This window comes from Podarcis filfolensis, assembly GCF_964270895.1.
Source record: "Podarcis filfolensis genome assembly, chromosome: 17".
Classification (NCBI taxonomy): Eukaryota; Metazoa; Chordata; class Lepidosauria; order Squamata; family Lacertidae; genus Podarcis; species Podarcis filfolensis.
Window position 1 is genome coordinate 12,176,524 of NC_139621.1, and position 27,932 is coordinate 12,204,455.

At 43.8% G+C, this 27,932-nt stretch overlaps 1 protein-coding gene across 3 annotated transcripts in view; it reads left to right on the forward strand.

Annotated features, from left to right (window-relative positions):
- The first annotated feature begins 3,862 nt into the window (after nucleotides 1–3,862).
- The window catches only part of GLIS3 (GLIS family zinc finger 3), a 187,927-nt gene continuing 163,857 nt past the window's right edge, over nucleotides 3,863–27,932 (forward strand). The window contains exons 1-3 of one of the 3 annotated variants that reach the window (XM_083593057.1): nucleotides 3,863–4,086; nucleotides 7,885–7,998; nucleotides 18,933–19,416. In XM_083593057.1, the coding sequence (XP_083449183.1) occupies nucleotides 19,029–19,416 (388 nt within the window). In that variant the 5' untranslated portion in view covers nucleotides 3,863–4,086; nucleotides 7,885–7,998; nucleotides 18,933–19,028. Of the gene's footprint in view, nucleotides 4,087–7,884; nucleotides 7,999–13,032; nucleotides 13,133–18,932; nucleotides 19,417–27,932 lie in introns of all 3 variants that reach the window. The other 2 variants (XM_083593058.1, XM_083593056.1) reach the window with 2 other exon arrangements.

Genomic DNA, 27,932 nt, shown 5'->3' on the forward strand with positions numbered 1-27,932 from the left:
TCATACCTCCCCTTTCTGTATTCCAATCTCTAATTAATTCAATTCAGCAAATCCTTCCCCTAATTTCTATATAATTTTTGACCTTTCTTTTCTTGATTACATAATCATTACAGCTAAAAACCACTTAATTTCTGAATCAACATCGTTCTAACATTCAATAATTTTACAGTGTTTCTTAAGATAGTCCTTAAATTTCTTCCAATCTTCTTCCGCCGTCTCTTTTCCCTGGTCTCGGATTCTGCCGGTCATTTCTGACAGTCCCATATACTGTAGTCTATAACCTTCATCTGCCATTCTTCCACGGTGGGTAGATCTTCTGTCTTCCAATACTCTGCGATGAGTATTCTTGCTGCTGTTGTAGCATACATAAAAAATGTTCTGTCCTTATTTGACACTAATTGGCCGACCATGCCCAGGAGAAAGGCCTCTGGTTTCTTCAAAAATGTATATTTAAATACCTTTTTCATTTCATTATAAATCACTTCCCAGAAAGCCTTAATCCTTGGGCATGTCCACCAAAGGTGAAAGAATGAACCCAATTCTATAATTCTATGTCTTGATCTGCTACAGAAAAATCCCTGCTATAATGAAGAACAACTTTTTCTGCACCCTTCTTGTTTGAACATGCACCAAAGGGAAATGATTAACAGATGTCCTGAGGGGCCACAATGGACCTTTATCACTTAATAAATACATCATTCTTTTTTATTTTTCTAGTTATATCTGTTCTTTTTGAAGTTTGTAGCCATTTTCTGTACTTATGTAACAAAAATGAAATACATATTTGATATTTAAAAACCCTTTCATTTCCTCCTAAATATTGTGAATATTTTCCTTTTTCAGAAGGTATTTGATATGATCTTACACTGTGCTGTTATTGGTAATGATTTCTGGTAGTTTTTTGTTGTTAAAAGTCAGTACTTATTTTAGACTTTCCTTTTATGTTTCATAATTTGCAATATGCCTTGCACCTGACTTTTATTATTTATGAAATGTAATGAATAGTAATCAGTAAAGCACTATATTTGAGACATCTTGATGGATACTGTTTTTCTGGAAAACAGGGACTGAGTTCAGGTGTGAATATACAATGCATTTGTGTGCATATTCCTGACACAATTGCCAACGTTTTTCTCAGGACAGGCTCCTCTGCTTTAACAGCTATGTTGCTGGAGGAAATTCAGCTTGCAAGCCTCTCCCATCTTTATAAAAGACTTCAGTACTTTTAAAGCTGCAATTCTCTACTCGCTTACCTGAGCATAAGACCTATTGTATTCAACAGGGCTTACTTCTGAGTAATGTGCATGTACAGGATTGTGCTGTAAAGCTACAATCCGCTGCACATTTGGCACTGTGGGTTAAACCACAGAGCCTAGGACTTGCTGATCAGAAGGTGGGCGATTCGAATCCCCGCGACGGGTTGAGCTCCTGTTGCTCGGTCCCTGCTCCTGCCAACCTAGCAGTTTGAAAGCACGTCAAAGTGCAAGTAGATAAATAGGTACCGCTCCGGCGGGAAGGTAAACGGCATTTCAGTGCGCTGCTCTGGTTCGCCAGAAGCGGCTTAGTCATGCTGGCCACATGACCTGGAAGCTGTACGCCGGCTCCCTTGGCCAATAAAGCGAGATGAGCGCCGCAACCCCAGAGTCGGTCACGACTGGACCTGAAGGTCAGGGGTCCCTTTACCTTTAACTTTAAGCTCAGTTGAAGACTAGGATTTTAAACGGAAAACTTTATCCCTGTGAATATCTCTGTTGGATCCATTATTCTTTTCACATAGAAAATACTTTTTATTTTATTTTTTCCTATATGGAATGGTTTTTAATTGTTCTAACACACGGAACTCTTTTCAATTCAATGTAATTGTCAGTGGTTGTGCCATAGTCCAAGAGCCAAATGCTCCTAGACCCTTTCCCGGCCTTTGAGAGAATCTGAGAGAATCTAGACATTGCAATGCATTTTTAAAAAATTTTATTGTTCCCCTTTCTGTCGTCGGGGGTCAGCTAGGAGTCGCTACATTTCACGACGTGTCTCTTTGGATGGAGTATCATTGCGACGGTTGCGAGAGGTCTCTTTGTGGGCCTTACAGAAATACAGTACAGTGGTACCTCGGGTTAAGTACTTAATTCGTTCCGGAGGTCCATACTTAACCTGAAACTGTTCTTAACCTGAAGCACCACTTTAGCTAATGGGGCCTCCTGCTGCTGCCGCGCCGCTGGAGCACGATTTCTGTTCTCATCCTGAAGCAAAGTTCTTAAGCACTATTTCTGGGTTAGCGGAGTGTGTAACCTGAATCGTCTGTAACCTGAAGCGTCTGTAACCCGAGGTACCACTGTAGAGGGAAACGGACGTTGAGGAAAAAGAAGGGGAGAAAGTTCTGTGTGAATGACTGGCTCGTGGCCGTCACACCGTGAAATGACACACAACCATCAAGCAACACACCCAGACACGATCGGGAAGGGAGCGAAGGGCAACCACGCGCGCTTCCCCGGCTGCCTGCGTGGATGATTCATTTTTTGCCCGTGGCGACAGAGACCCCCTGGGTCTCGCCATTAACCCCCTCGTCCGCCCCGAGGACAAGCTGCCACACGACAAGCTGCGGGCGGACAGCGCTCCCGCTAGTTTTCTCCGGCAGGAGTCTCGGCTGCGCGCTCTCTCTCTGTTCCCTCCAGCGCGGAAAGAGCGCGGGGAAGAACGCGGGCGGCGCAACTTGGGCGCGCTCCTCCTGTACAGAACGGGAGATGGACCTCCGTGCGCCCCGGACGAGGCGACCATCGCCGCCTGTCCCCAAACCCCGCAGGCAGCCTGGCTCGGGGGTCGCGCGAGACATACGAGCTGTTACTGTCACACACCTTCTTTTTCCAGGACACGTCCTCTTTTTCATGGGTAGGTAAAACGAGAGTCGTCTTAGCGATCCATAGCTAAAAGTAGCAGTCGGCAAATGTGTCCTCTTTCTTGCTCATCATCATCATCATCATCATCATCATCATCATCATCATAATTTATTTATACCCCACCCATCTGGCTGGGTTTCCCCAGCCACTCTGGGCGGCTTCCAACAAAACACTAAAATACAATAACCTATTAAACATTAAAAGCTTCCCTAAACAGGGCTGCCTTCATACAGTGGTACCTCGGGTTACAGACGCTGCAGGTTACAGACTCCGCTAACCCAGAAATAGTACCTCGGGTTAAGAACTTTGCTTTAGGGTGAGAACAGAAATCGCAGCGGCAGAGGGAGGCCCCATTAGCTAAAGTGGTGCTTCAGGTTAAGAACAGTTTCAGGTTAAGAACGGACCGCCGGAACGAATTAAGTACTTAACCCGAGGTACCACTGTATGGCAACCCTACCTGTACCCCAACTTGAGAGGGGAAAGTCTAAAGCGAGGAAGCAAGGGGAAGGGAACAGTTCCAGAAGGAGGGGAAGATCAGGGTCCAGAAAGAAAGAAAGGAAGAAAGAAAGAAAGAAAGAAAGAAAGAAAGAAAGAAAGGAAGGAAGGAAGAAAGGAAGAAAGGAAGAAAGAAAGAAAGAAAGAAAGAAAGAAAGAAAGAAAGAAAGAAAGCGAACATCCCTTCGCAACCTCCACCTTCCGGCTCCCTCTTCGGAAAATATTCCTGCTCCAACCGAGAGCCTCTCCCAAGGGGGCCGGACAGGTGGGAGACCCGCGTCGCGCGTGTGCTTGAACTTGGCCAGCCCCAGCCCCCAGCCTCCTCCCCATAAGTGGTGCTTGTCATTCTTGTCTGAGAAGGAGGCAGGCAGGCGCAGCGTTAGGTGGGGGGCGCCGCGCTCGGCCCCCGAGCAGCACCTGGGCGCTTTGTTGTGGGCAACCGGGTTACCTGGCGAAGCGGACGCTGCCATAGGAACTTTGCTCAGCTGCGCCCCGGGCGAAGGGGGCGGGCGCGGAAAGCGGGCTCCCCCTGGGCGCAGCGCGGCGAAGGGACGCCCTTCAGAACCGCCGGGGAGGGCGCACGACGCAGCGGCTTCTCGGGCGGAGCGGCGGCCGGAGCGCGGGCGCCTTCGCGGTCCCCGGGCAGCTGGCGAGTCCGAAGAAGGGGCCGAAGATCGGGCGAGCGAGGGCAGCGGAGAGAGTGCGTATCTTGCGCGGAGGGAGGCGCGGAGGGGACGCGGCATTCCTCGCGCGCGGGAAGGCGGCGCGCAGGGGGCGCTGCATAGGCGACGCGCGATCGTCAGGAAGCGCGTGAAAGTCCCGGCGAGCAAAACAAAGCGGTCTGGGGCGCGGAGAGTTTAGGGGAAGGAGAAGGGGAAGCGGGCAGATGGAAGGAAGCCGCCTTTTCCCCAATGGAAGAGGCGCTTCCTCGACGGCGGCTTGAAGGCGCACCGATGTGCCAGCGCGATGATGGGCATGTTCGGAGTGACACCCAATATGCCCGAGACCGCGGCCACGTCTTCAGGGAAAACAGGAATGCCCCCTCGCTTCAACAACTTCTCCCTATTCTGGACGATGTAAAGTTCCCGTCCTTCTTTCCTCGGGTGTATATTTTAATTTGCCATGTTTGATTCGCCCCCCGCCACCCCTCTCCAAAGTTTCCTGAATTCCTTTCGGATTTATCCTCAGGGCTCGCTCTCTTTCTCTCTCCCCTCGTTTTCGCTCTCTCAAGTTTTTCAAAGCCTGCTGCTGAAATGGGAAGGAAGAGAACAATGTCTGAAAAAGTTGAGACAAATATTCCCTCCGGGAGATTTGTCATCTTGTTGATGATTAAACGGGGTTAGATATAAAAACCCCTTGGATTTCTCCCTTCCCGCGTTTGCTTTGCTTCTACTGATGCCTATAAGAACTTGAAATTTAAGATAGGGACTAGTGGTAGCCTTGGTAATCTCTCTGTGTTTCAGGTGTGTTTATTCTTGCTAGTCTCTACTATGTTGAACATGGAGTTCTCAGAAAAGTCTGGGCAGAGTAGTAGATGACTCTCTGCAGGCTTACTCTAGTGAAATTCTGTAACAAAAAATAGGGGGGAAGAGGAAATACAGGGCTAGCAACTAAATTCTAAGTAGTGTAAACGTCTCCGGTGAGATGGGTTTCTGCCCCCCCCCCCCCAAGTACAGTGGTACCTCAGGTTAAGAACTTAATTCATTCTGGAGGTCCGTTCTTAACCTGAAACTGTTCTTAACCTGAGGTACCTCTTTAGCTAATGGGGCCTCCCGCTGCCGCCGTGCCACCATCGTGCGATTTCTGTTCTCATCCTGAAGCAAAGTTCTTAACCCGAGGTACTATTTCTGGGTTAGCGGAGTCTGTAACCTGCAGCGTTTGTAACCTGAAGTGTCTGTAACCCGAGGTACCACTGTATGTCATATGATGGTTTTGCAAGTTGTGGAAGACTGTTGCTATTGCTTTTTCATCCTCACAGCAACTCTTGGCACACGTAGCTTTGAATCTAAGGCGCATGGCTGCTTTAATCCAATGTCTCCAAGCAATCATTTTGTACCTCCAAAGGTACAAAAAATCATAGAAGATTTGAAGTAATACTAATAGATAATTTCTTAGAGCATGTCTAGAGTGCCATCCTCTCATACCAGGCTTGCTTGGAATTATGTGAATATATTTTAGAAAGTTGAGCAGGTTCACACCCAGTCCGTCCCCAGAAAGGATACTCTGATTATGGCACTCTCCACAGAGGCAGGTAATTTTCATTAAGAAAGAAATGGGAGCTGGATGGAGGAAAGGATCCTAGGACTGTTTATAACAATGGAGGTCACAGGCCAAAGCACAAGCCAATGCATGTTAACCAAAAAGTAAGTGCTAATGAGAGACGTGGGTGGTGCTATGGGTTAAACCACAGAGCCTAGGACTTGCCAATCAGAAGTATGGCAGTTTGAATCCCCGCGACGGGGTGAGCTTCCGTTGCTGGGTCCCTGCTCCTGCCAACCTAGCAGTTCGAAAGTACATCAAAGTGCAATTAGATAAATAGGTACCACTCTGGCGGGAAGGTAAGTGGTGTTTCCATGCGCTGCTCTGGTTTGTCAGAAGCGGCTTAGTCATGCTGGCCACATGACCCGGAAGCTGTACGCTGGCTCCCTCGGCCAGTAAAGCGAGATGAGCGCCGCAACCCCAGAGTCGGCCACTACTGAACCTAATGGTCAGGGGTTCCTTTACCTTTAAGTGCTAATGAGGGCAGTGAGACTTTACCCATAGTAAATTGGTTTTCGAACAGCTTAGTTCTCAAACGTTTTGGCTCCCGAATGCCGCAAACCCAGAAGTGAGTGTTCCGGTTTGCGAACGTTTTTTGGAAGCAGAACGTCCGACACGGCTTCCACGGCTTCTGAATGCAGGAAGCTCCTGCAGCCAACTGGAAGCTGTGTCTTGGTTTTCGAATGTTTTCTGAAGTCGAACGGACTTCCATAATGGATTCCGTTTGAGAACCAAGGTACGACTGTATATGCTTAAGACTGAAGTCTTAACATTGGTCACTTCCAGAAAACCTATTTAGTGAATGTGCATCTTAATTTGTTTGTGCAAAGTTTGCACGGAGGTTAGATGGCACTGGCTATTTATTGACCATTCATTCTTCATACCATATTGCATCAAGTCATCATTATCCCACACTTTAATGCATTTTCCCATCACTTTCCATATCATAAAAAGTCTGGTTTTGGGGGGGAAAGCACGTTTGTTGTGCAGGAGCACCAAATCCGTTTTAATTGTGCAACCCGAATTTGCTGATATGCGACTGAATCCCACCTGAAAATAGCTACAATTGAAGTGCCCATTGTTCTGCATAACCTCTCTATCTGCATAGTGAGGATGTCATCACTGTGCCTTATTGGCCACACAGAGAAGCAGTCATTACCACACTCCTATAATAGCTCAGAAACCATGGACAGTAGAGAGGGCAAGTTAGTGTTTGTCCCATGATGTATCCAGAGGCAATAGACTGGGCCAGCTTCAGATGTAAACTTTGCAGTGTGCTTGTCAGTAATTTGTAATTGGTTTCCATGATGCACAAGAAACATCTGAAGATTTCTATCATATGCTGATCCCCTGCCCCTCAAATGTGGGATGCCTCAGCATTCAAAATATAGACAACCAGAATTAGGCTAGTTTCCCTTTTACTTTTTGTGGCAATCCTCTTAACTACCGTATTTTTTGCTCTATAAGACGCACCAGACCACAGGACACACCTAGTTTTTGGAGGAGGAAAACAAGAAAAAAATATTCTGAATCTCAGAAGCCAGAACACCAAGAGGGATCGCTGCGCAGTGAAAGCAGCAATCCTTCTTGCTGTTCTGGCTTCTGTGATACCTGCGCAGCCTGCATTCGCTCCATAAGACGCACACACATTTCCCCTTACTTTTTAGGAGGGAAAAAGTGAGTCTTATAGAGCAAAAAATACGGTACTATATTTGAGGGAAAGGTCATAGTCCCATGGTAGATCATCTGCTCTGTATTCAAAGGTCTCAATAGTTCAGTTGGTTAGAGCATGGTTCTAAGAATGCCAAGGTTGTAAGTTTGATCCCTGGACATCTGCATATTCCTGCATTGCAGGAGGTTGGACTAGATGATTCTCAGGGTCTCTTACAACTTTGATTCTATGAAGCAGGCCTCATGTCCCATCCCCAGAATCTCCAGATAGGGCTGTAAAAGTTCCCTGTCTGAAACCTTGGAGAGCCGTTGTCGGCTTAGGAGCCAACTCCTAAGGACTAAGGGGTCTTCACCATCCCCAATAAAATATTTGAGCTCCCCCCCAATTGATGGGCATTACCATTCAAATGGTGTCCATGTACCACATCATGCAATTGATTATGCGAGGTAGGGCTTACTTGGCCCCCCCCATATATATATTATTCAAGTCAGTGTGTAGATCATACTGAGCTGGGTCTGGCTCCAAATAAGGCAGCTTCTTGTTTTACTTACTATGTGTCCTTTACAGAAATCTACAAAGGGCAGGATTTGACAAGCAGTGAAAGGAGTCAGGAGGTGCAACTTGTGGGTTTCCTTAAGAGCCTTCCTTCTTTGTATCCCTCCTTCAAGCTCTGTGATATTGGTAAGTGGATTGAGTGAAATTTGGCATGATTACTGCAGCGTGTGCAGAACTGACCATGGGAGAATGGCTTTTATTTAAACTGGATCTCTCCATAGAACAGGGTGGCGTTTTTAAGTGAATTGCATTTTGAATGTGTTCATTTCAATTCCGTCTAGGAACTATTTTTTAAAATATGCATCCATATCTCTCCTTTTCCCTCTTTCCCCCCTTTGAAATTGCAAATGATTATGGCCATGTCTTAGTGGTAGTTGTGGTGGGGTGTGGGGTGGGTGGCTGTAAAAATCTGACTTTTTAAACCACACGATTTTTGCTATCTGGGCACAGTCAGGGTCAAAATAGGTGCGGGGGGGGGGGAGAGAATCTAATTAGGATCTACTATATTGTTCGTGAATTAGCATCCCTGCAAAACTGCTTTGACAATGAGGGAAGTAGAACTCTGAAAGAGTGCTTAGCCTTTTCTTCCCAGGTCCTTTCTGGGATGCAAATCCTCAGCCGATTACAGCTGTTATTAGGAAACAGAAAATCCAGGTTCAGATGCTGTCCTCGTATTTACTCTCCTTCGCAGCTAATAGCAGCTAGGATGGGTTAATACTGTAGAAAGTAAATAAGAGAAAAAGATTAAAATCTTCTTCCAGAGTGGCTGCTTATTATTATTATTATTATTTAAAAGATCCTCATCACAGATTTCCCAAGTCATTTCTAGTTTGGCTCTTAAATATGCATATTGTTATTCTAATAAAATAAATGCCAGAAAGGACTGATAGGTGCTTACTAGAGAAGTAGTTTCATGTTGTAGCCTTTACATATTGTCACTGGTCATTAATTTGACTTGGAAATGATCTGCAAATCTCTTGGGAATGATGGCATCACTGACTTGACTGTATTGAAGGTGTCTAGTGGCCCACATGGATAGTGATGATTAAATTTATTACCAGCAGGTCCTCGGGTGGGTCAAAAGAATCCAAAATTCAGTATTCAAACAGAACAAATTACAGTCACAGCCAGTGCTATTTTTCTAGAAAAAGAGGGGCTGAAACTCACCATGAATACCTCCCTTGTTCTCTTATAATAACAATGGCACCCACCTGAGAGGTGCCATAACTGAGGTTCTGCCTGAAAAAAAGCCCTGGTCCCAAGAATAGGGCAGATCCTGATCAGTCTTGTGTCCTGGTCACAATCTTCTGTTGGAAGACTGTCTGTCTTTCAGCCCTCAGAGCATCATGGGAGCCGGTGTGGTGTAGTGGTTAAGAGCGGTAGTCTCGTAATCTGGGGAACCGGGTTCGCTTCCCCGCTCCTCCACATGCAGCTGCTGGGTGACCTTGGGCCAGTCACACTTCTCTGAAGTCTCTCAGCCCCACTCACCTCACTGAGTGTTTGTTGTGGGGGAGGAAGGGAAAGGAGAATGTTAGCCGCTTTGAGACTCCTTCGGGTAGTGATAAAGCGGGATATCAAATCCAAACTCTTCTTCATCCCCCAAACATCTCCTGGAACATGTGAAGTTACATTAAGGAGGAGAATGCTATTAGGCGCGTGCAAAGTTTCTTTCCCTATCACAGAGCAGGATAGCCAGCTCTACGCATATCTGGCATGAGGAGGCTGGGCTTTCAAATCAATATGGTTTCTCTACAGACCTAAGCATTAGAACTTCTCTTTATAGAAACCAAGCCCTGGGGCTGGAGTGTTGTTTAGTGGGGGTTTTTTGGGGTGGCACCTAGAAGCTGGGGACGTGGGTGGCGCTGTGGGTTAAACCACAGAGCCTAGGACTTGCTAATCAGAAGGTCAGTGGTTCGAATCCCCGCGACAGGGTGAGCTCCCATTGCTCGGTCCCTGCTCCTGCCAACCTAGCAGTTCGAAAGCACATCAAAGTGCAAGTAGATAAATAGGTACCGCTCTGGCGGGAAGGTAAACAGCGTTTCTGTGCTGGCCACATGACCCGGAAGCTGTACGCTGGCTCCCTCAGCCAATAAAGCGAGATGAGCGCCACAACCGCAGAGTTGGCCACGACTGGACCTAATGGTCAGGGGTCCCTTTACCCTTTACCTTACCTAGAAGCTGGCTCCCATGTGTACTGCAGATCCATTCTTTATGAGGTCACCACTGATCTAAATTATCTATAAACTGCTGTGGATGAAATAATAACAATAAATTTATTACTCTTTAAAGTTATCACAATGCTCTTTGTTAGTTTTGCTTATTATTACACGATTCTCCCACGGCAGAATATTACACATATGGGCAAACAGAAGGTGATTCTGCAAACCTGAAGAAGAAACATATTTCTCTTAATTTTGAAATGCAACCAAATGTTCTTGTAGCCTTGATTTTCAATGGTTGCAAAGCTTATTTTGGTTATTGAAACCATTCCTCCCTCTGCTGCCACTCCTGTACGTAGAAGTTAATGGCCAGAGCTCAAGTCTGTAATAGAAATAACTCAAATCTAGTGATAAATTATAGCTCAGTAAATTTGATTTGGTCCTTTTGATATACAATTAGGACTCCGATGGGCTTTTATTGTGGAATCAGTGCTCTCATACTGTCTATTCTTCACATAACATTATCAACACAGCATGGCAGCTAATATTCCTCCTCCACATTTAAACTGCACTTATCCTTTCTGTAGAAAATCTGAAAAGATAAACTGGTTGCCAACAAACTTTTTGCAATGCTTAAATGACACATTTGTGATATTAAGCCCCTGTCCAGAAACAACCTCAATTAAGATGAAGGTTTTCTCTCCCACTTCAGGATTGGTAAATTAATCTAGCAAAGCTTGGAAGCATGTGTTATCACTAATTATTGCTGTTGCTAATTGTCACTGTGTTTCTCTCTCTCTCTCTCTCACACACACAAAGATTTGGCATAAAATTCACAGATTATAACTCCTGCAATTCATGGCTCTTGCACTCTACTGTTTACAATTTGTATTATCTCTATACTCCTATGTATATATGTACATTTGTATCTTCCAACATTCTATGCATCCAATGAACTGGGCTTTAGTCCATAGAAACTTAAACTGAGGACTCAGCTACATTGGCAAAGAAAAAGCGCTTTATATGTGTTGTACAGTGGTACCTTGGTTCTCAAATGCCTTGGTACTCAAACAACTTGGAACCCAAACACTGCAAACCCGGAAGTAAGTGTTCCAGTTTGCAAACTTTTTTTGGAAGCCAAACGTGCTCTGTTTTGAGCGTTAAGCTGACAATTTGAGTGCTGCACTTCCGTTTTGAGTGTTATGCTGAGGTTTGTCTGCTTTTGCTATTTATTTTGTGTTTTTGTTTTTGTGGCTCTTTTTTTATGTGTGACTATGTGGAACCCAGTTCAGTTACTGACTGATTCATTATGTGACTGCAGTACATTGTTTATTGCTTTCATTTTATGGATCAATGGTCTCGTTAGATAGTAAAATTCATATTAAATTGCTGTTTTAGGGGTTGTTTTTAAAAGTCTGGAATGGATTAATCCATTTTGCATTGCTTTCTATGGGAAAGCGTGCCTTCGTTTTGGAATGCTTTGGTTTTGGAACAGACTTCCAGAACTGATTAAGTTTGAGAACCAAGGTACAGTGGTACCTTGGGTTACATACGCTTCAGGTTACATATGCTTCAGGTTACAGACTCTGATAACCCAGAAACAGTGCTTCAGGTTAAGAACTTTGCTTCAGGATAAGAACAGAAATTGTGCTCCGGCGGTGCGGCAGCAGCAGGAGGCCCCATTAGCTAAAGTGGTGCTTCAGGTTAAGAGCAGTTTCAGGTTAAGAACGGACCTCCAGAACAAATTAAGTACTTAACCTGAGGTACCACTGTACCACTGTATATGCTTTATAACACTGTGACACCAGATGGCGCTGTAGAGTTCTGTTTTTGCCAACCCGATTTCTCATACACAGTTTACAACACAGATAGGTAGCCGTGTTGGTCTGCCATAGTCAAAACAAAGAATTTTTTTTCCTTCCAGTAGCACCTTAAAGACCAACTAAGTTAGTTCTTGGTATGAGCTTTCGTGTGCATGCACACTTCTTCAGATACACATTTCTTCAGATACACTTCAGTGTATCTGAAGAAGTGTGCATGCACACGAAAGCTCATACCAAGAACTAACTTAGTTGGTCTTTAAGGTGCTACTGGAAGGAAAAAAAATTCTTTGAGTTTACAACACGTTTAATTGAAATGCTTCTTTGATGTGTCTCAATCCAGCCTAAGACTGAATCTGAGCAAGGCAGAGGTGGTATGGTGGGTGGTCCCTGACTGGGGGATTTGAGAAAGTAACCTGTTTTGAATGGATTGCACTCTTCCTGAAGGAGTACCCCTGGATTCACTACTGTTACTTGAGGCAGAATTGGTTTCAATTTCAAGCTTTGGCTGATTCACCAGCTCCGGATTCTTTCTGGACCAGGATATCCTGGTCACAGCAATCCATTCCAAGTAGACCATTACAATGTGCTTTTTACATAGAAAGCTGGAAGCTGCAACGTGCATAGAATCTGACTACAGTGGTACCTCGGGTTACATACGCTTCAGGTTACCTACGCTTCAGGTTACAGACTCTGCTAACCCAGAAATAGTGCTTCAGGTTAAGAACTTTGCTTCAGGATAAGAACAGAAATCGTGCTCCGGCGGCCCGACGGCAGTAGGAGGCCCCGTTAGCTAAAGTGGTGCTTCAGGTTAAGAACAGTTTCAAGTTAAGAACAGACCTCCGGAACGAATTAAGTACTTAACCCGAGGTACCACTGTATCAGGGTTCTGAGCAGTGTAGCAAAATGAAATCACACCACACTGATTCTTAAAGAGCTGTACTGCTTGTCTATATGCTACCAGACATAAATCAAGGCATTAATGGGATATAAGGTCCTAAATGACCTGGGACCAAAATGATTGAAGGAGAGACCCTTTCACAACAGATGTCAGCCTGAGTCTTGAGATCTGTGAGGAGGCCCAGCTCATTTTCCCAGAAGGCATTTCTTGTGGCACAAGAGCATGAAACAGGGCCTTCAATGTGAAAGCACCCCAGTTATGGAAGCCCCTTCTCTTGAAGGTCTGGCCATCTCCCTCAATTGATTGCATTTTGGCATCAGCCCAGAGACCCATCTTTTCATTCAAGTGTTTGGAAGACAGCTGACATTTGAGGCCCAATGGTTAGTGCTATGTAACTGGTGCAAAGTGATGTAAAGTTAGGGTATTTCTGTTGATATGCTAATGTTTTTAGAGTTAGGATAATTGTTTTTAATGTAGATGCAATTTTATTATTTTGTAAAGTGGTCTGAAAAACTACAGAGTGAAGGGCAATATAAAAACGCAGTAATTTTTTTTTTTTTTTTTTAGTTTATGTGGCTATTCCTCTGGAATTTGTACTAGACTTGCTAACACATAGTAAAGGTAAAGGGACCCCTGACCATTAGGTCCAGTCATGACCAACTCTGGCGTTGCAATGCTCATCTCGCTTTATTGGCCGAGGGAGCCGGCGTACAGCTTCTGGGTCATGTGGCCAGCATGACTAAGCCACTTCTGGCAAACCAGGGCAGCGCACGGAAACGCCGTTTACCTTCCCGCCGGAGTGGTACCTATTTATCTACTTGCACTTTGACGTGCTTTCGAACTGCTAGGTTGGCAGGAGCAGGGACCGAGCAACGGGAGCTCACCCCGTCGCGGGGATTCGAACCACTGACCTTCTGATTGGCAAGTCCTAGGCTCTGTGGTTTAACCCACAGCGCCACCCGCATCCCTGCTAACACATAATACCTTCTAAAATCTAAATTAGGATCTCTGAGCAATATGAGTCACCCATGTGTCCTGAGTCTTTACCTAAGCCATTATATTGAGTCAGAAGGGCTTATCTGTGAGTAAAGATAGCAAGGCTGGTGGAATCTTTGCATACAAACTAAGGCAGACATATGGTCAGGATGTGTTGCCTTGGTGTGCAGTGACACAATGGCTATCCAAATGGAGAGGAGGAGAAGCAACAGTTGGACTGGGGATTTCCTTGCTTCTGTGGAAAGGGGCTCAACTGCACCTGGAAGCCTTCACTGCTAATATTAGGTCTGTGGAGGATGATTGAGAATGGATTAATTTTATGTACCATACTGGTAAATTTTATGCATCAGAGCTTTTTGTTATATGTGGTGCATCCTGGACAGATGGCCACCTACACTCTGCTTAAAAACGTCTAAGGATGGAGAGTTCACAACCTCCAGAGGGAAACTGTTCTATTGTCAAACAGCTCTTACTGTCAGAAAGTTTTTTCTGGTGTTTAGTTGGACTCTCCTTTCTTGCATACCCTCCAACATTTCTCCGATGAAAATAGGGACGTCCCATTCCATAATGATAATTCTACTATTTATACCCCACACATCTTACTGGGATGCCTCAGCCATTCTGGGCAGCTTAAAGGTAAAGGGTAAAGGGACCCCTGACTATTAGGTCCAGTCGTGACCGACTCTGGGGTTACGTGCTCATCTCACTCTATAGGCCGAGGGAGCCGGCATTTGTCCGCAAACAGCTTCCGGGTCCTGTGGCCAGCATGACTAAGCCGCTTCTGGCGAACCAGAGCAGCACACGGAAACACCGTTTACCTTCCCGCCGGAGCGGTACCTATTTATCTACTCGCACTTTGATGTGCTTTCGAACTGCTAGGTTGGCAGGAGCAGGGACCGAGCAACGGGAGCTCACCCCGTCACGGGGATTTGAACCACCGACCTTCTGATCGGCAAGCCCTAGGCTCTGTGGTTTAACCCACAGCGCCACCCACGCAATAGGCTTGTTCACACCACATTAAACTATGTTTTAGCACAGAAAGCAGCATTTCTTTCTTTCTTTCTTTCTTTCTTTCTTTCTTTCTTTCTTTCTTTCTCCCTGTCAAAAACCTATTGCTGCATAGTGGCATAGTGTAACATACACTTTAAAGGAAACAACTAATAGAAGGGGGAAAAAGACGTTTTAGAACCATGAGGAATGCATTGACGTAGACCAGATAAGACCCTCTGCGTACTGCATTGCATATAAATATACCTCTGTCAGGTAATCAAAGTACATTGTTTCTGAAGAAAACTTAATGAATGTGCAGTGTGTAATCTCCTGCTTATTATGTTTGCACTTTTATAATGTATTTTAAAGCTACAGGCAGGAATGGTTTTGATTTGCTGTAGATTTATAATGCTGTAGTGCACACGGTTCCACCAAGAGAATGACTCCTCTTTGTTTTCATGTTCTTTTTCTCAAGACCCAGTCACCTGTGTTAGGGCAAGGTACATTCTGCTTTAATAAAACAAACCCTGGGAATCTAAGAACATTCAGCCCCATCTGTCCCTGGTTGAATGGCAAAATGTGATTTATGTTGCAGCCAGGCATGAAAACAAATGATATTGCTTGTAATCAATAAATGTTCCTGCAATCTGCAGCTTAAACAATGGAAGCTAACAATTTAGCATTTATCTTTTTGAGTTATATAAATTGAGCTGGGATCTGCAACTTCTCAGAGTTGTTAATAGGAATCTTGCTGTTGCCTTTAACATAGATAGGATTAGGCTATTTAATATAGATGATATAGATTAGTAAAGTATGTGAGTGTTGCATATGTGTGCTTTTGTGTGTGTGTGTGTGTGTGTGTGTGTGTGTGTGTGAGAGAGAGAGAGAGAGAGAGAGAGAGAGAAAGGGAGAAAGGGTTATGTCCATATACTGTATGTTCACATACACATACCCTCCAAGTGTACTGATTTTCCAGGGACAGTCCCAGAATTATGAAAGCTAACCTGGTTTCTGATTTGATCCCAGAATATCCCTATTTCCCTCACAAGTGCTGCTGCTGCCAAGTTCAGGAAGGAGGATTAGCCAGTGCTTGTCTCAAGCAGCAGCAGCAGCAGCAACAGCAGCAAGCGATCACCCTGTTGCCTCTCCATGGCTGCTGCTACAGGCTTGGGCAGTTCGTAGCAGCTGCAGGAGAGCATAGCAGATGGGGGAGGGGGCAAATCATCCAATGATTGAAGTGGGACTCAAAGGATGTTGTAGTTGGTGGGAGGGGACCTGTTCTGAATCACGCTGGGCAGGTGCAGACCCTCCAAATGTCAGTTTCTGATTTGATCCTGGAACGTCCCACTTTTCCTTAAAGGTAAAGGGACCCCTGACCATTAGGTCCAGTCATGGCTGACTCTGGGGTTGCGGCGCTCATCTCGCTTTATTGGCCGAGGGAGCCGGTGTACCGCTTCCGGGTCATGTGGCCAGCATGACTAAGCCACTTCTGGCGAACCAGAGCAGCGCACGGAAACACCGTTTACCTTCCCACCTATTTATCTACTTGCACTTTGACGTGCTTTTGAACTGCTAGGTTGGCAGGAGCAGGCACCAAGCAACGAGAGCTCACCCCGTTGCGGGGATTCGAACCTCCAACCTTCTGATCGGCAAGCCCTAGACTCTGTGGTTTAACCAACAGCGCCACCCGCATCCCTCACTTTTCCTTAGGACTTCCCTATTTTCATCAGAGAAAATGCATTCCTTTGAGACTGATCTGCTGCCTCTGTAGTTCCTGCCACCTGAGGCGGTTGCCTCACCTTGCCACATGGGTGGGCCGTCCCTGGGTAGTTACAGTGAGGAAAGGAAAGCTGCTTCCTCACAATTTTATTGGTGAACACATTTTCACATATTCCTTGAAAATCATTCTAATTATCACCCAGAACATTCACAACACTTTAACATATTCACATTTCCTTTATCCAAATGAAAGCTTCTCCTTCAGAAGTCTTCTCCACACCTCTCAGCTAATTATGGAGATGATATTCCCTCAGTTACCTAACTGATTGGTTCAGATTTTAAAGCAAATCTACCTAACTCATGCTTTCTGAACCAATAGACCAAACTGAAACACAGCTATCCTTAGAAACTCACACTTCTCCAGATTTTGTGATGCTGTTCTCCAGCCAAATAATGTGTACAAAAAATGTGCATGTTAGGTAAAAGTAAAAATGCATATATTCATCAAAACATAAAATGCATCAAATTAGGGGAAGGTGTATATCAGGGAAAGTTGCATACAGGAATGTTATGTTCAGAGAAATTTGCACTAAAATTCAGATGAATTTTCATGAGGACTTAATTTCCCCCCGGAAGCTGGTGCAGAATTGTGAGGAAGGAAACATAAACTTGGAAACATGAGAAACCGAAATAGAGAGATTTGTCCAGACAGGGTAAAAGAGGGCTGGAAAAGTTGTGGCCTTCCAGATGTTGCTCATGTAAAAGTAAAGGGACCCCTGACCACCAGGTCCAGTCGTGACCGACTCTGGGGTTGCGGTGCTCATCTCGCTTTATTGGCCGAGAGATCCGGGTCATGTGGCCAGCATGACTAAGCCGCTTCTGGCGAACCAGAGCAGTGCACGGAAACACCGTTTACCTTCCCGCTGGAGTGGTACCTATTTATCTACTTGCACTTTGACGTGGTTTCGAACTGCTAGGTTGGCAGGAGCTGGGACCGAACAACGGGAGCTCACCCCGTTGCGGGGATTTGAACCACCGACCTTCTGGTCGGCAAGTCCTAGGCTCTGTGGTTTAACCCACAGTGCCACCCGCGTCCCTTTGTTGCTCATGTACAACCCCCCAATTGCTGCGTGGGAGTGATGGGAGTCAGAGACCAATGACATCTGGTGACACAAAAAGGACAGAAAACTGAAATGAAGCTGTCAGTTGACTTAAAAACTGTGCATTCTACACTGCACTAGATACATTCACAAATGAGAATAAGTAGCAGAAGGAGGGATGCAGCCTTTTTAATCAAAACCACATGCGTAATTTACCTCCTCCCATTTCAACTAAATCATACATACTCCATGTTATTCTGCAACATAGCCAGAATGTGAGGACAGGAGAGGCGGGTTAAATGTACTTCTGCTGACAAATGTGAAAATACTTATAGAACAAAATTCCCATTTGTTTGCTGACTACTTAATTTATCCTCTACAAATGCACCCTCTGCTCACAAGTTGCTCTCTCCATGTAACACACATTGGATAGATGCGGGAATCACTCATTCCTGATCTACTAAGCACAATAATCTGTTGAGATACTGTTTTTTCTGATAATTGTAAAATTAACATAGTCAAGTTTGTGTTAGCTAATGGGTGCACTTTGGAAATGAATGCCACATACTGTACTTTTTGCTCTATAAGACACACCAGACCATAAGACGCACCTAGTTTTTGGAGGAGGAAAACAAGAAGAAAAATCTGAATCCCAGAAGCCAGAACAGCAAGAGGGATCGCTGCGCAATGAAAGCAGCAATCCCTCTTGCTGTTCTGGCTCCTGGGATAGCTGCGCAGCCTGCATTCGCTCCATAAGACGCACACACATTTCCCCTTACTTTTTAGGAGGGAAAAAGTGCGTCATATAGAGCAAAAAATACGGTATTTTATTTTTACTTTATTTGCATTTGTTCTTTACATTTCCCCCCTTGCTGGTGGAGTGACGTATTCTGCACTTAGCTGTTTTATTGTGCTCCTGCCCCTTAAAAACATAACCAGACCCTGATATTTCAGATCCCAGTGCTTTTAACTGCTGTGCATGCTTTTTGGCTCATCTCTTAAATGAGCAGAAAGTAAAAATGGAGGAATAGGCTAGGGAAGCTCTTCTCAATGAAGCATTTGGCTTTCCATTCTGAGCCGACTCTTCTTTCTTGCTCAGCGCTCATTCCATTTCATGGCTGGTTAACTAGTACAAAGGTAACTGACCTCACTGTTAACTTCTGCTTTTGAAAGGGCACCATTTCCCTTTATTATAGTTCCCAGCAATCATTTATCCTTATCCCCAGAAGCCTTTTTCTCTGATTGCTTCTACTTTGATGCTCAGGCAATCAATATCTCTTCCCCACATAGTTAAGCAGAGTTGCTCTCTGTGTCGCTTGCATTTTCTTACAGTGTATGTTATTTTATTATGTCCTCTCACCCTCCCTTATAACAGGCTTAATGCACTATGGATACCTCACTGACTCTGGACTGATGTCTTCGCCACCTGGGGATCTGTACTGCGTATCTTTAAGAGTACAACCATTGGACAATGAATGTGAGATCATGCACTATGAGCCATTGGACAACAAGTTCTCCTCACAGCAGGCCTGGTGTGGTCAATGGACAGCAGATCCCATCTCTCAGAGTTCATGCAGGAACTCCTTGCTCTTCATCCAGTGGTAGCACCCCAAGCCCAGCTATGGGAAACCTATCTACAAACTCCCAGTTAAAGACATCTCTTGGAGGAGGCGTTGCTCCTCAGAGCAATGTGACCCATAGCAATATTCACCTCACTGCATCAAGTCCCAGGAGACAAATGGTTACAAATGGGAAGGCCCTCTACCATACGCCACAACCTCCAGGGCCGCCCGTGCCACAGTTTTTGAAGCCAAAGCAGCAAGAGCATGGAAACAGTTTAATGACAAGCACAGTTAAAGGTAGGATTTGGGTGTGTGTTTTTGTAATAGTAGTGCCTTTTTTATTTTAATTTTACACTCTCAGTAATATTATTGCCAGGAAATGATATTTCAGACATGTTCTTTTATAGTGTGAGGATATTTCCAATATTACAGAGGCTTTTTATTTAATATAAGAGGCAACAGATTCCAATGGGTTCTTGTTTAAATCTGAGTTCTGGTATCTTACTTTCCTGTCGGCTCTGCTTGTTTGTGCAAATAGTCCCACTTGTGTTTGACTCTTTGTTCCTTTTTACCACCATTACCCATTTCTTATTCTCCAACTTACCTAATTGCAGGTTTGGGCAATTGATTTTCCATGTGCAGTACTGCTCTGGCAGAAGTGGTGATACCAATCAGTGATTGCTTTTTAGGAGTTTTAAACTGTTTTTTTTAAAACAAGTTGTAATTGTATTAGTATTGATATGTTTGCTGCCCTTAGCTCATTTGGAGGGAGGTGCAGAGTATAAATCTAATAAATAATATTAAAGGTAAAGGGACCCCTGATCATTAGGTCCAGTCGTGACCGACTCTGGGGTTGCGACGCTCATCTCGCTTTATTGGCCGAGGGAGCAGGCGTACAGCTTCCGGGTCATGTGGCCAGCATGACTAAGCCGCTTCTGGCGAACCAGAGCAGCTCACGGAAACGGCGTTTACCTTCCCGCAGGAGTGGTACCTATTTATCTACTTGCACTTTGAGGTTCTTTCGAACTGCTAGGTTGGCAGGAACAGGGACTGAGTAATGGGAGCTCACCCCGTCGTGGGGATTCGAACCGCCGACCTTCTGATCGGCAAGCCCTAGGCTCTGTGGTTTAGCCCACAGCGCCACCCGTGTCCCTAATAAATAATAACAAGTGACAATAAATAGGATGCCAGCCAACCTAGCCATGTGTCCTGTCCTACTCCACCACATCCCTCTCTCCCCCCTTTTTTGGTTCTGTATTGTGCAGCTGAGCTGGCATAGGTTCCCTGTGCAAATGCTTTGCATGACAGAGCAGTTTCTGCTTATTTGCACAAGCACAGTACAGTGACTCCGTGCATTGTGACTGCTCAAAGAGATTGCTAAGGTCAATCCTATTTTACCCATCCAACACCATGTGAAAGGGCACACTGTTAAAATTAGGCTGGTGGAAAAAAGGGTTGAGAAAGAGATGTGGGGGGGGGGTGAGCAGATCCTGGAAGCACCCAGGCTACCCTGCATCAGAATGAGTTTAGCAAACTCTTAGATGGGAGTTGGGGCAGATTTCTATCCTATATCTGACCCCCTCCTTCCTGTTCAGATACAGGGACGCCTGAATCAGGTCACTGGGTCAGACTGTCCCTGTTTTATTCACCTGGGAGAAATTGAAGAAAGAAGCAGAAGCAACCAGCCAAAGTAGTGCCTTATTTGAGTCTTCTTGGAAGTACTATGGGATGTATTCAGCTGGATTCTCATCAGAGTAACTCTATTTAAATAAATATGCCTAAGTTAGTTGTGCCCATTAATTTAAATGGATCTACTCTGTGTATGACTAACACTGGATACAGCCCTTCAGAGATTTAGCTATTCCCTTAAGTGCCATTACCAGACCCTCTAAGTGCCCCTATTTTCCAGGGACGTCCTTGATTTAGAGAAGTCGTCCCAGTTTATGATTTGATCCTGAAATGTCCCACTTTTACTTAGGAATTCCCTATTTTCATAGGAGGAATGTTGGAATGGATGGAGTTATCCAACCCCTGAGCCATCTGAAGGCAATTCTGTATAGGGAAGGTTTTTTAATGTTTGATGTTTTATTATGTTTTTATACATATTGGAAGCTGCCTAGAGTGGCTGGGGCAACCCAACAAGATGTGTGGGTTATAAATATTAAAGTTATCATTATGGAATGGGACGTTCCTATTTTCTTCGGAGAAATGTTGGAGGGTATGCATTACTCCATCAATGCATATGTATATTTTCTTCAAAGATTTGCATGTCAAGGAATAATATAATGATCTGATCCTCAGAGGGTATGTTTTGAATATTGGAAGAACTAGACCAAGTTCAGTATCTGGAATGCATGATATCTAAATATTAGCCAGTGATTGTTTTGGCATGACCTCAAACAATGCTCTTTTTGTACTTTCAGCATAGCTTTCCTGAAATTTTGTTGCAGCAAGCCTAAGATTGCATTAAAATGTTTCTGAATATTGCTGAAACTATAATTTCAGTCAACATACTTTTGGTTTGCATATATTGAGCTAATGCATTCACAACAAAATTCACAACGAATTGTTACCATTTCAACAACTTACTTCATGGGGAAAGATTGGAAAGAAGGCTACGTAATATAAGGAAAATGTGCATACCTTTATCAATGACATCTATTAAAATGTGTCCTCATGTTTCAGAATCTCTTCATAACACAACTTTCCCCCCTCACTATGAAACAACATGTATAAGGGGTGACTCATCCAAATTAGTCACATGCAGAGTAAAGCAACTGAAACCAATGGGGCTACTCTGAGTATGACTAACACTGCATATCACTCATAGCTCTCAGACTGCTAAGCTGTGTGAGAACAGTGAGTCAGCTATGATGATTTTTGTGTAATTGTCAAGAAAGCCTTTGAATGTGAAGAATAGTGGCATAGGTCTGCGAACAGTGTTATGTGTGCAAAAATGTTAATCAGTAAGCAGCTTGAGCCACACTTGAAATCTCTTTCACATAGTTATTATTTTACTCCTTAGGGCCATTGTTTTTTCATCTGTCACTTGGCATGGTCTGAAAAAGAAGTTCATCAGTATGCTATGGGACTCCTTGTACAAAAAGCTGGATTCCATCTTCATTTGTTTTACTCCCCACTTGCTGCCTTTAATCAGTTTCCAGTGGCTCAGTAAGCTCAACCATTGGCGATGTTTTACACTCAAGTGATTAAATGATAAATGCGTAAGTTTGTGCTCAACACACAAGGGTCCTTCTTTTCAGCGTCATGCATTCCAGAAGCATTGAAATGGTTAAACCAAACTCAGAAACAAAACAAGATTGAAATCACAAGGGGATCACAAATGGTGACTTAGAGCAATTGGCTGAGGGATTCACTTGAAGCCAATAGAAATAGGTCTGGATGAATTCCTCCAGTATTTGTGCCTCTTGCCAAAAGAACAGAATTTAGCACATAATAGTCTCTGGGCTAAATTCCTGGTGTGTGTGTGTGAGTGTGTGTGTGTGTAAACTTTTAGAAACCACAGTCAGAATGTGCTTGGGGTTTATTTCCCTTGATTTCCATTTAAACTGAAGTGTTTATGTTATTGTTATAAAATGTTCCTTTGGCATAGGTTACTTCAGAGAACTTTTCATTGAGTTCATTCTGTGTGTTTCATACTACTGAGCCCTTGCCAGTCTAAATCCTTCAGAGGAGGCTAGTCGTCGTTTCACAGACCATCCTTGCAAATCCCCAGGAGTAACCCTGAAAAGTTCATTGATTTCAGCAATGAGCTCTTGTCTTCTTCACTCTTAATGTAAATCCAGACACCTAGAAAAATTAGAAAACATATCCAAAAGGCCCCAGGGCACTTGCAAATGTCTCTGAAGAGTAGTAGACTGTTCCAAAATGGATCCATTTTATACTAAACACTGTAAAATGCTTTAAACAGTGTTTTCACAGTGCCAAATATTGTAACAAATTGATCTTGTTATAACCATCATGAATTGGGACAACAGAAAAGCTAAAATACTGAGAAACACCAAGAACAACTGGAGATAACTTTTATCTTCTGTTTCTAAACTATTGTAAGTTGCAGCATTCAATGTTTAAATGAATCATTTCATATTTTATATGTACTACAAAATGAGATAAATAAGCAAATGAAACTGCTATATGCTTTACAAACTACCATATTTTTTGCTCTATAAGACTCACTTTTTCCCTCCTAAAAAGTAAGGGGAAATGTGCGTGCGTCTTATGGAGTGAATGCAGGCTGCACAGGTATCACAGTAGCCAGAACAGCAAGAGGGATCGCTGCTTTCACTGGACAGCGATCCCTCTTGCTGTTCTGGCTTCTGAGATTCAGAATATTTTTTTTCTTGTTTTCCTCCTCCAAAAACTAGGTGTGTCTTGTGGTCTGGTGCATCTTATAGAGCGGAAAATACGTAATAGTTCTCCCTTGTGTGGCCTAGTGGAAGCGAGCTGGCTTCATCTAACAGTGCTGGTGCTGTCTTGTCTATCTGTGGTTTGGATTCAAAAGTGAACCAAAATTGAAATAATTTAAAAAAGAGGGTGTGTGTGGAATTGGAGATCACAAAGGTGACCCTGCACTCTTAATTACTTTAGTTACTTGGGGGAGTTAGCATAAATCAACAAATCCCAATTTGTTTTCAAGCAAAAGGATGTTTACTGTTACAAGCATCAGAGCAGGATTAAAATTACTGTGTGGCTTGAATCACTGAAATGCAGTAATTGCAGAAGAGAAAAATGGCTATATCAAACAAAAGTTACAGGCTACCCAGACCCACGTTATCTGGACCAAGAGCTGGGGGGTGGGGTGGGGATCTTACTGTTGCCCTTTAAGAAGTGGGGTGAAGCACTTGGGACCTGGTGTAGTAGGACGGAAGCCTAGATATATGGTCAAATGCAAATGATTGATTCTGTGATTCTGTGATTTATGTGCTCTCTGCAGGGCCGTGTCCCGGGGAACGGTGTGGGTGGGCTTTGTTGCTGTTGCTATTTCTCCTTTCTGCCCTTGGTGTGTTGTGCTCTGAAATGGTGGTCTTGAGCAGCCTTAATGGATTCAAACTCCTGCTTGTAGAGACTTGTGCTTGTGAGGTTGTTGCTCAGGCCAGTCCACCCATGAGGAAGAGTGAAGCCCCTGTTAAGTTGTGGGTGAACATATCAGACAACACAGCGATTCTTCAAACAGCTCTTGTTTATTCACAGGCCAGGACAGAACTGAATTGAAGGGTTCAGTCAGCCTGCTTATATAGAGCTCCACTACAACGTAACTGTAACAATTTTCTAAAACTATCCAATCACTGAACGTCACTTTCAATCCCTTATTTGCATAACTATCTACAGTATCCCCCTGTCAGCCCAGGGTGAGAACTTCAGTACATAACAGCCCCTGAGGTGGTACCCCTAAGTGGAGCCTATAGCTGTGCTGAGGTGGTGTTGCAGGCAATGCGGTGCTGGTAGTGCCAGTGCCAGTGGGTGGCACAGTGGCAGAGGCAATGGTGTAGGTGGCATGGCAGAGTGAGGCGGTACTTCCTGCTTTGCCTCAAGCCGCAAAACGGGACGCTGCACCCCTGGTGTTGCTGGTTGTGCCCTGGGGCCTTTTCTGTGGTGGCTCCTTGTTTGCAGAATGCTCTCCCCAGTGAGACTCACCTGATGTCTTTATTACATATCTTGAGGCAACAGGCAGATACATTCCTCTTTCTTTCCCCAGGCTAATTAAACAATCCGTGGCCTTTGAAATTGGGGTGGTGGTGGTGGTTATTGTTTTCGTTTGTTACTATGTTATGTGTTTTGGTATTGTAAACCACACTGTGATCGTCAGATGAAGGGCAATATAGAAATTTAATAATTAACAATAACAATGTGTTTGTGTGTGTGTGCTCTGTGACATCTGTGTGCATATTGTGTGTACGTTGTGCCCCAACATCACGAGTTCATTGACTGCCTCTGTACATGGAAAGCATGTGAACATTGTTGTCAACACAGCTCTTGCTTAGTTGACATTGGCATCATTTCCAGGGGCATTATGGGAATGCCTACCATTTTTGCATTGTTTTTCTGGCTGCATTTCCCTCCTTCCCTCCTGGACTGAACACAATTGCAGCCACTGGTCATTCAGTAGGGGTGTGTCTTCCATCCTTGCAAAAGGTGAACATATTCATTAGGGGATGGTACAATCTGGGATGTTCTCCTGTAATTTTTGTGAACCTTTGCTGCTCTTGGCAACTTCCACACATTCTGTGAAATTATTTATTTTAAGTACAAAGTATGAAGAATAGTTGGCTTTCTTCCAAAGAAACATTTGAAAATGTTTATAAATTATGTTAAACTATCTGGCTTGTGACTGGATGGAGAGGAGGAAATGGCCATTGTCTTAAACCATCCTACATTTCATGTTTGTTTGTTTGCTTTTTGTTTGGGAGATTTTATTGCTTTATGCTATTCAGGCATGTGGGACGCGGGTGGCGCTGTGGGTTAAACCACAGAGCCTAGGACTTGCCGATCAGAAGGTCGGTGATTCAAATCACCGTTGCTCGGTCCCTGCTCCTGCCAACCTAGCAGTTTGAAAGCATGCCAAAGCGTAAGTAGATAAATAGGTACCGCTCCGGCGGGAAGGTAAACAGCGTTTCCGTGCACTGCTCTGGTTCGCCAGAAGCGGCTTAGTCATGCTGGCCACATGACCCGGAAACTGGACCTAATGGTCCGGGGTCCCTTTACCTTTATTCAGGCATAGGCTGTTGTCTGGTTGAGTTGCTTCAACTGTTCATTCTTCTTTGCTGTTTCTTTACTTTTAACCCAGTTAACCACTTCCCCAGCAGGCAAAGGCATACCCTCTGAACATTTTTCTGATGAAGACTGGGACCTTCTTTTCCATGATGATGATGATTTTACTATTTTTGGCCTGCCCATCTCACTGAGTTGCCCCAGCCACTCTATGCAGTTTCCAACATAAATAAAAACATAATAAAAAAAATTAAACATTTTAAAAACTTCCCTATACTGGGCTGCCTTCAGATATCTTCTAAAGGTTGTTACTTATCTCCTTGGCTTAGGGGTCACATACCCTCCAACTACCCATAGTGTAATTAAAGGAGCAAACCCTTTATAGGATTCTAGAATGAACCAATCATAACAAAAGTAGACTAACAAACAGTAACTAAGCAAAGAGTTTATAGTGATGAACATAATAGAGTGAAGGGAATATATCAAGAAGACATGCAAAAAGTACACAGGATGAGTTCCCTCCCTCTTCATTCAGGAATGTGTAAATGTGGATGGCTGTTCTCCTATTGAAATTGGAAACGGCGTTAAGAATTGCCACAATTCTGCATGCTTCTTAAGTGCATAGCATATGCTGTCAATGAAGCATGCCATGTATAATAATGGCACAAACATGCCATATAGGTGCTCCAAAAATATGTGCTCATTTGTAATTTCCTCTAGGAAATTATTTTCTTTTTCACACACACTACAATAAGAATAAGTTGTTTTAGTGCTGTGGGGGAGTTTAAGTATTATGTAGAAGTGAATTAGTGGTGGCAATTCTTGTTTTAGAAAAAGGAAGCAATGTTAGATTACTTTTGAGCTCAGTCGTTTCTTGAGCCAATTACACGTGGCTGAGTGTCAATTCATACGTGGAACCCACCACAAAACGAGGTTCCCAATTTTTGAACCAGTCTCTGTAGCTGGTACTTCATCACCATTTTGATCTCCAGCAATTAGCAGATGTTAATAATGCTCATCTCCATACGATGAAAATCTTTACTAGCTGATTTAATGCAAATCAATAAGCAGGCTAGGACAGTTAAAGGAAACAGGCCAGGCCAGTTATTTTTCTGACTAGTTGCTAAGCCAACCATGGAGAGCCTCCTGGAAACTGTATTTCCTTGGGAATGCTCTATATGCTGCTATAGATCATCCACAATCCCATGGAGATTCTTCATCTCCACCAGCCATTATCTGGTCAGCCAGTAGTGGCATCATGATTCTTCATCTGTTTGGAAGCTCTCTACGGCCACAGTGGACATTAACGGCAGCCCATTGTAGTGAATGTAATGTGTGAGCTACTCTTAGATGTGTGAAACCCTCCCATTGAAAAGTATTGTGTCAGAAAAGCTCTGCTGATATTGTTTGATCTGTGATTATTATTTCACTTGAAGATGCTGGATGGGTGGGTATGTATGATATACTCCTTCACCCCCTGAACACAGCAGAACTTATTTCAGAGTAAATGATATCCAATTAGTAATATAAATGGAGAGGGATGAAAATATAAGGTATTTGTACAGAATTTGCATTGAAAAAGGCTGTAACAATAGACTGTGGTCTTAAAGTGTTTGGTATTAAAATGTATAATTTATTGATTTGTGGGAGTGTAATATTTCCCCCCAGTTTGAATAAGGCTAGCTGAGAAACAGCAATCCAGTTTTAAAGCAAATATAACCAGTTCACATCTTATACAGGAAAAGTCATCCCAAACAGTACATGAATAATCATGGGCAGATTTCTTCCACATGAATTTTGTCATGAACTCCTTCATTGTGTGGCAAACTATCAGTTCAGAAAAGGTCAGAATGATTCGAATGGCATCCCCTCAGACCACTAAAGTAAAGCTTCAGATAGATTTGCTAGAAAGGGATCAGTTTCAAAAGGTTATCTATAATTATAGTAACTATGTATTTATCTCTCTTGTTTATGCCATGTGGTATAGCCAGATTGCCAAATATGGATACATCATATTTACAGAATGTGAAATAAGAAAAAAGTGTTGCAGCATTACTTTCATGCTCATACACCTCAGCATGACA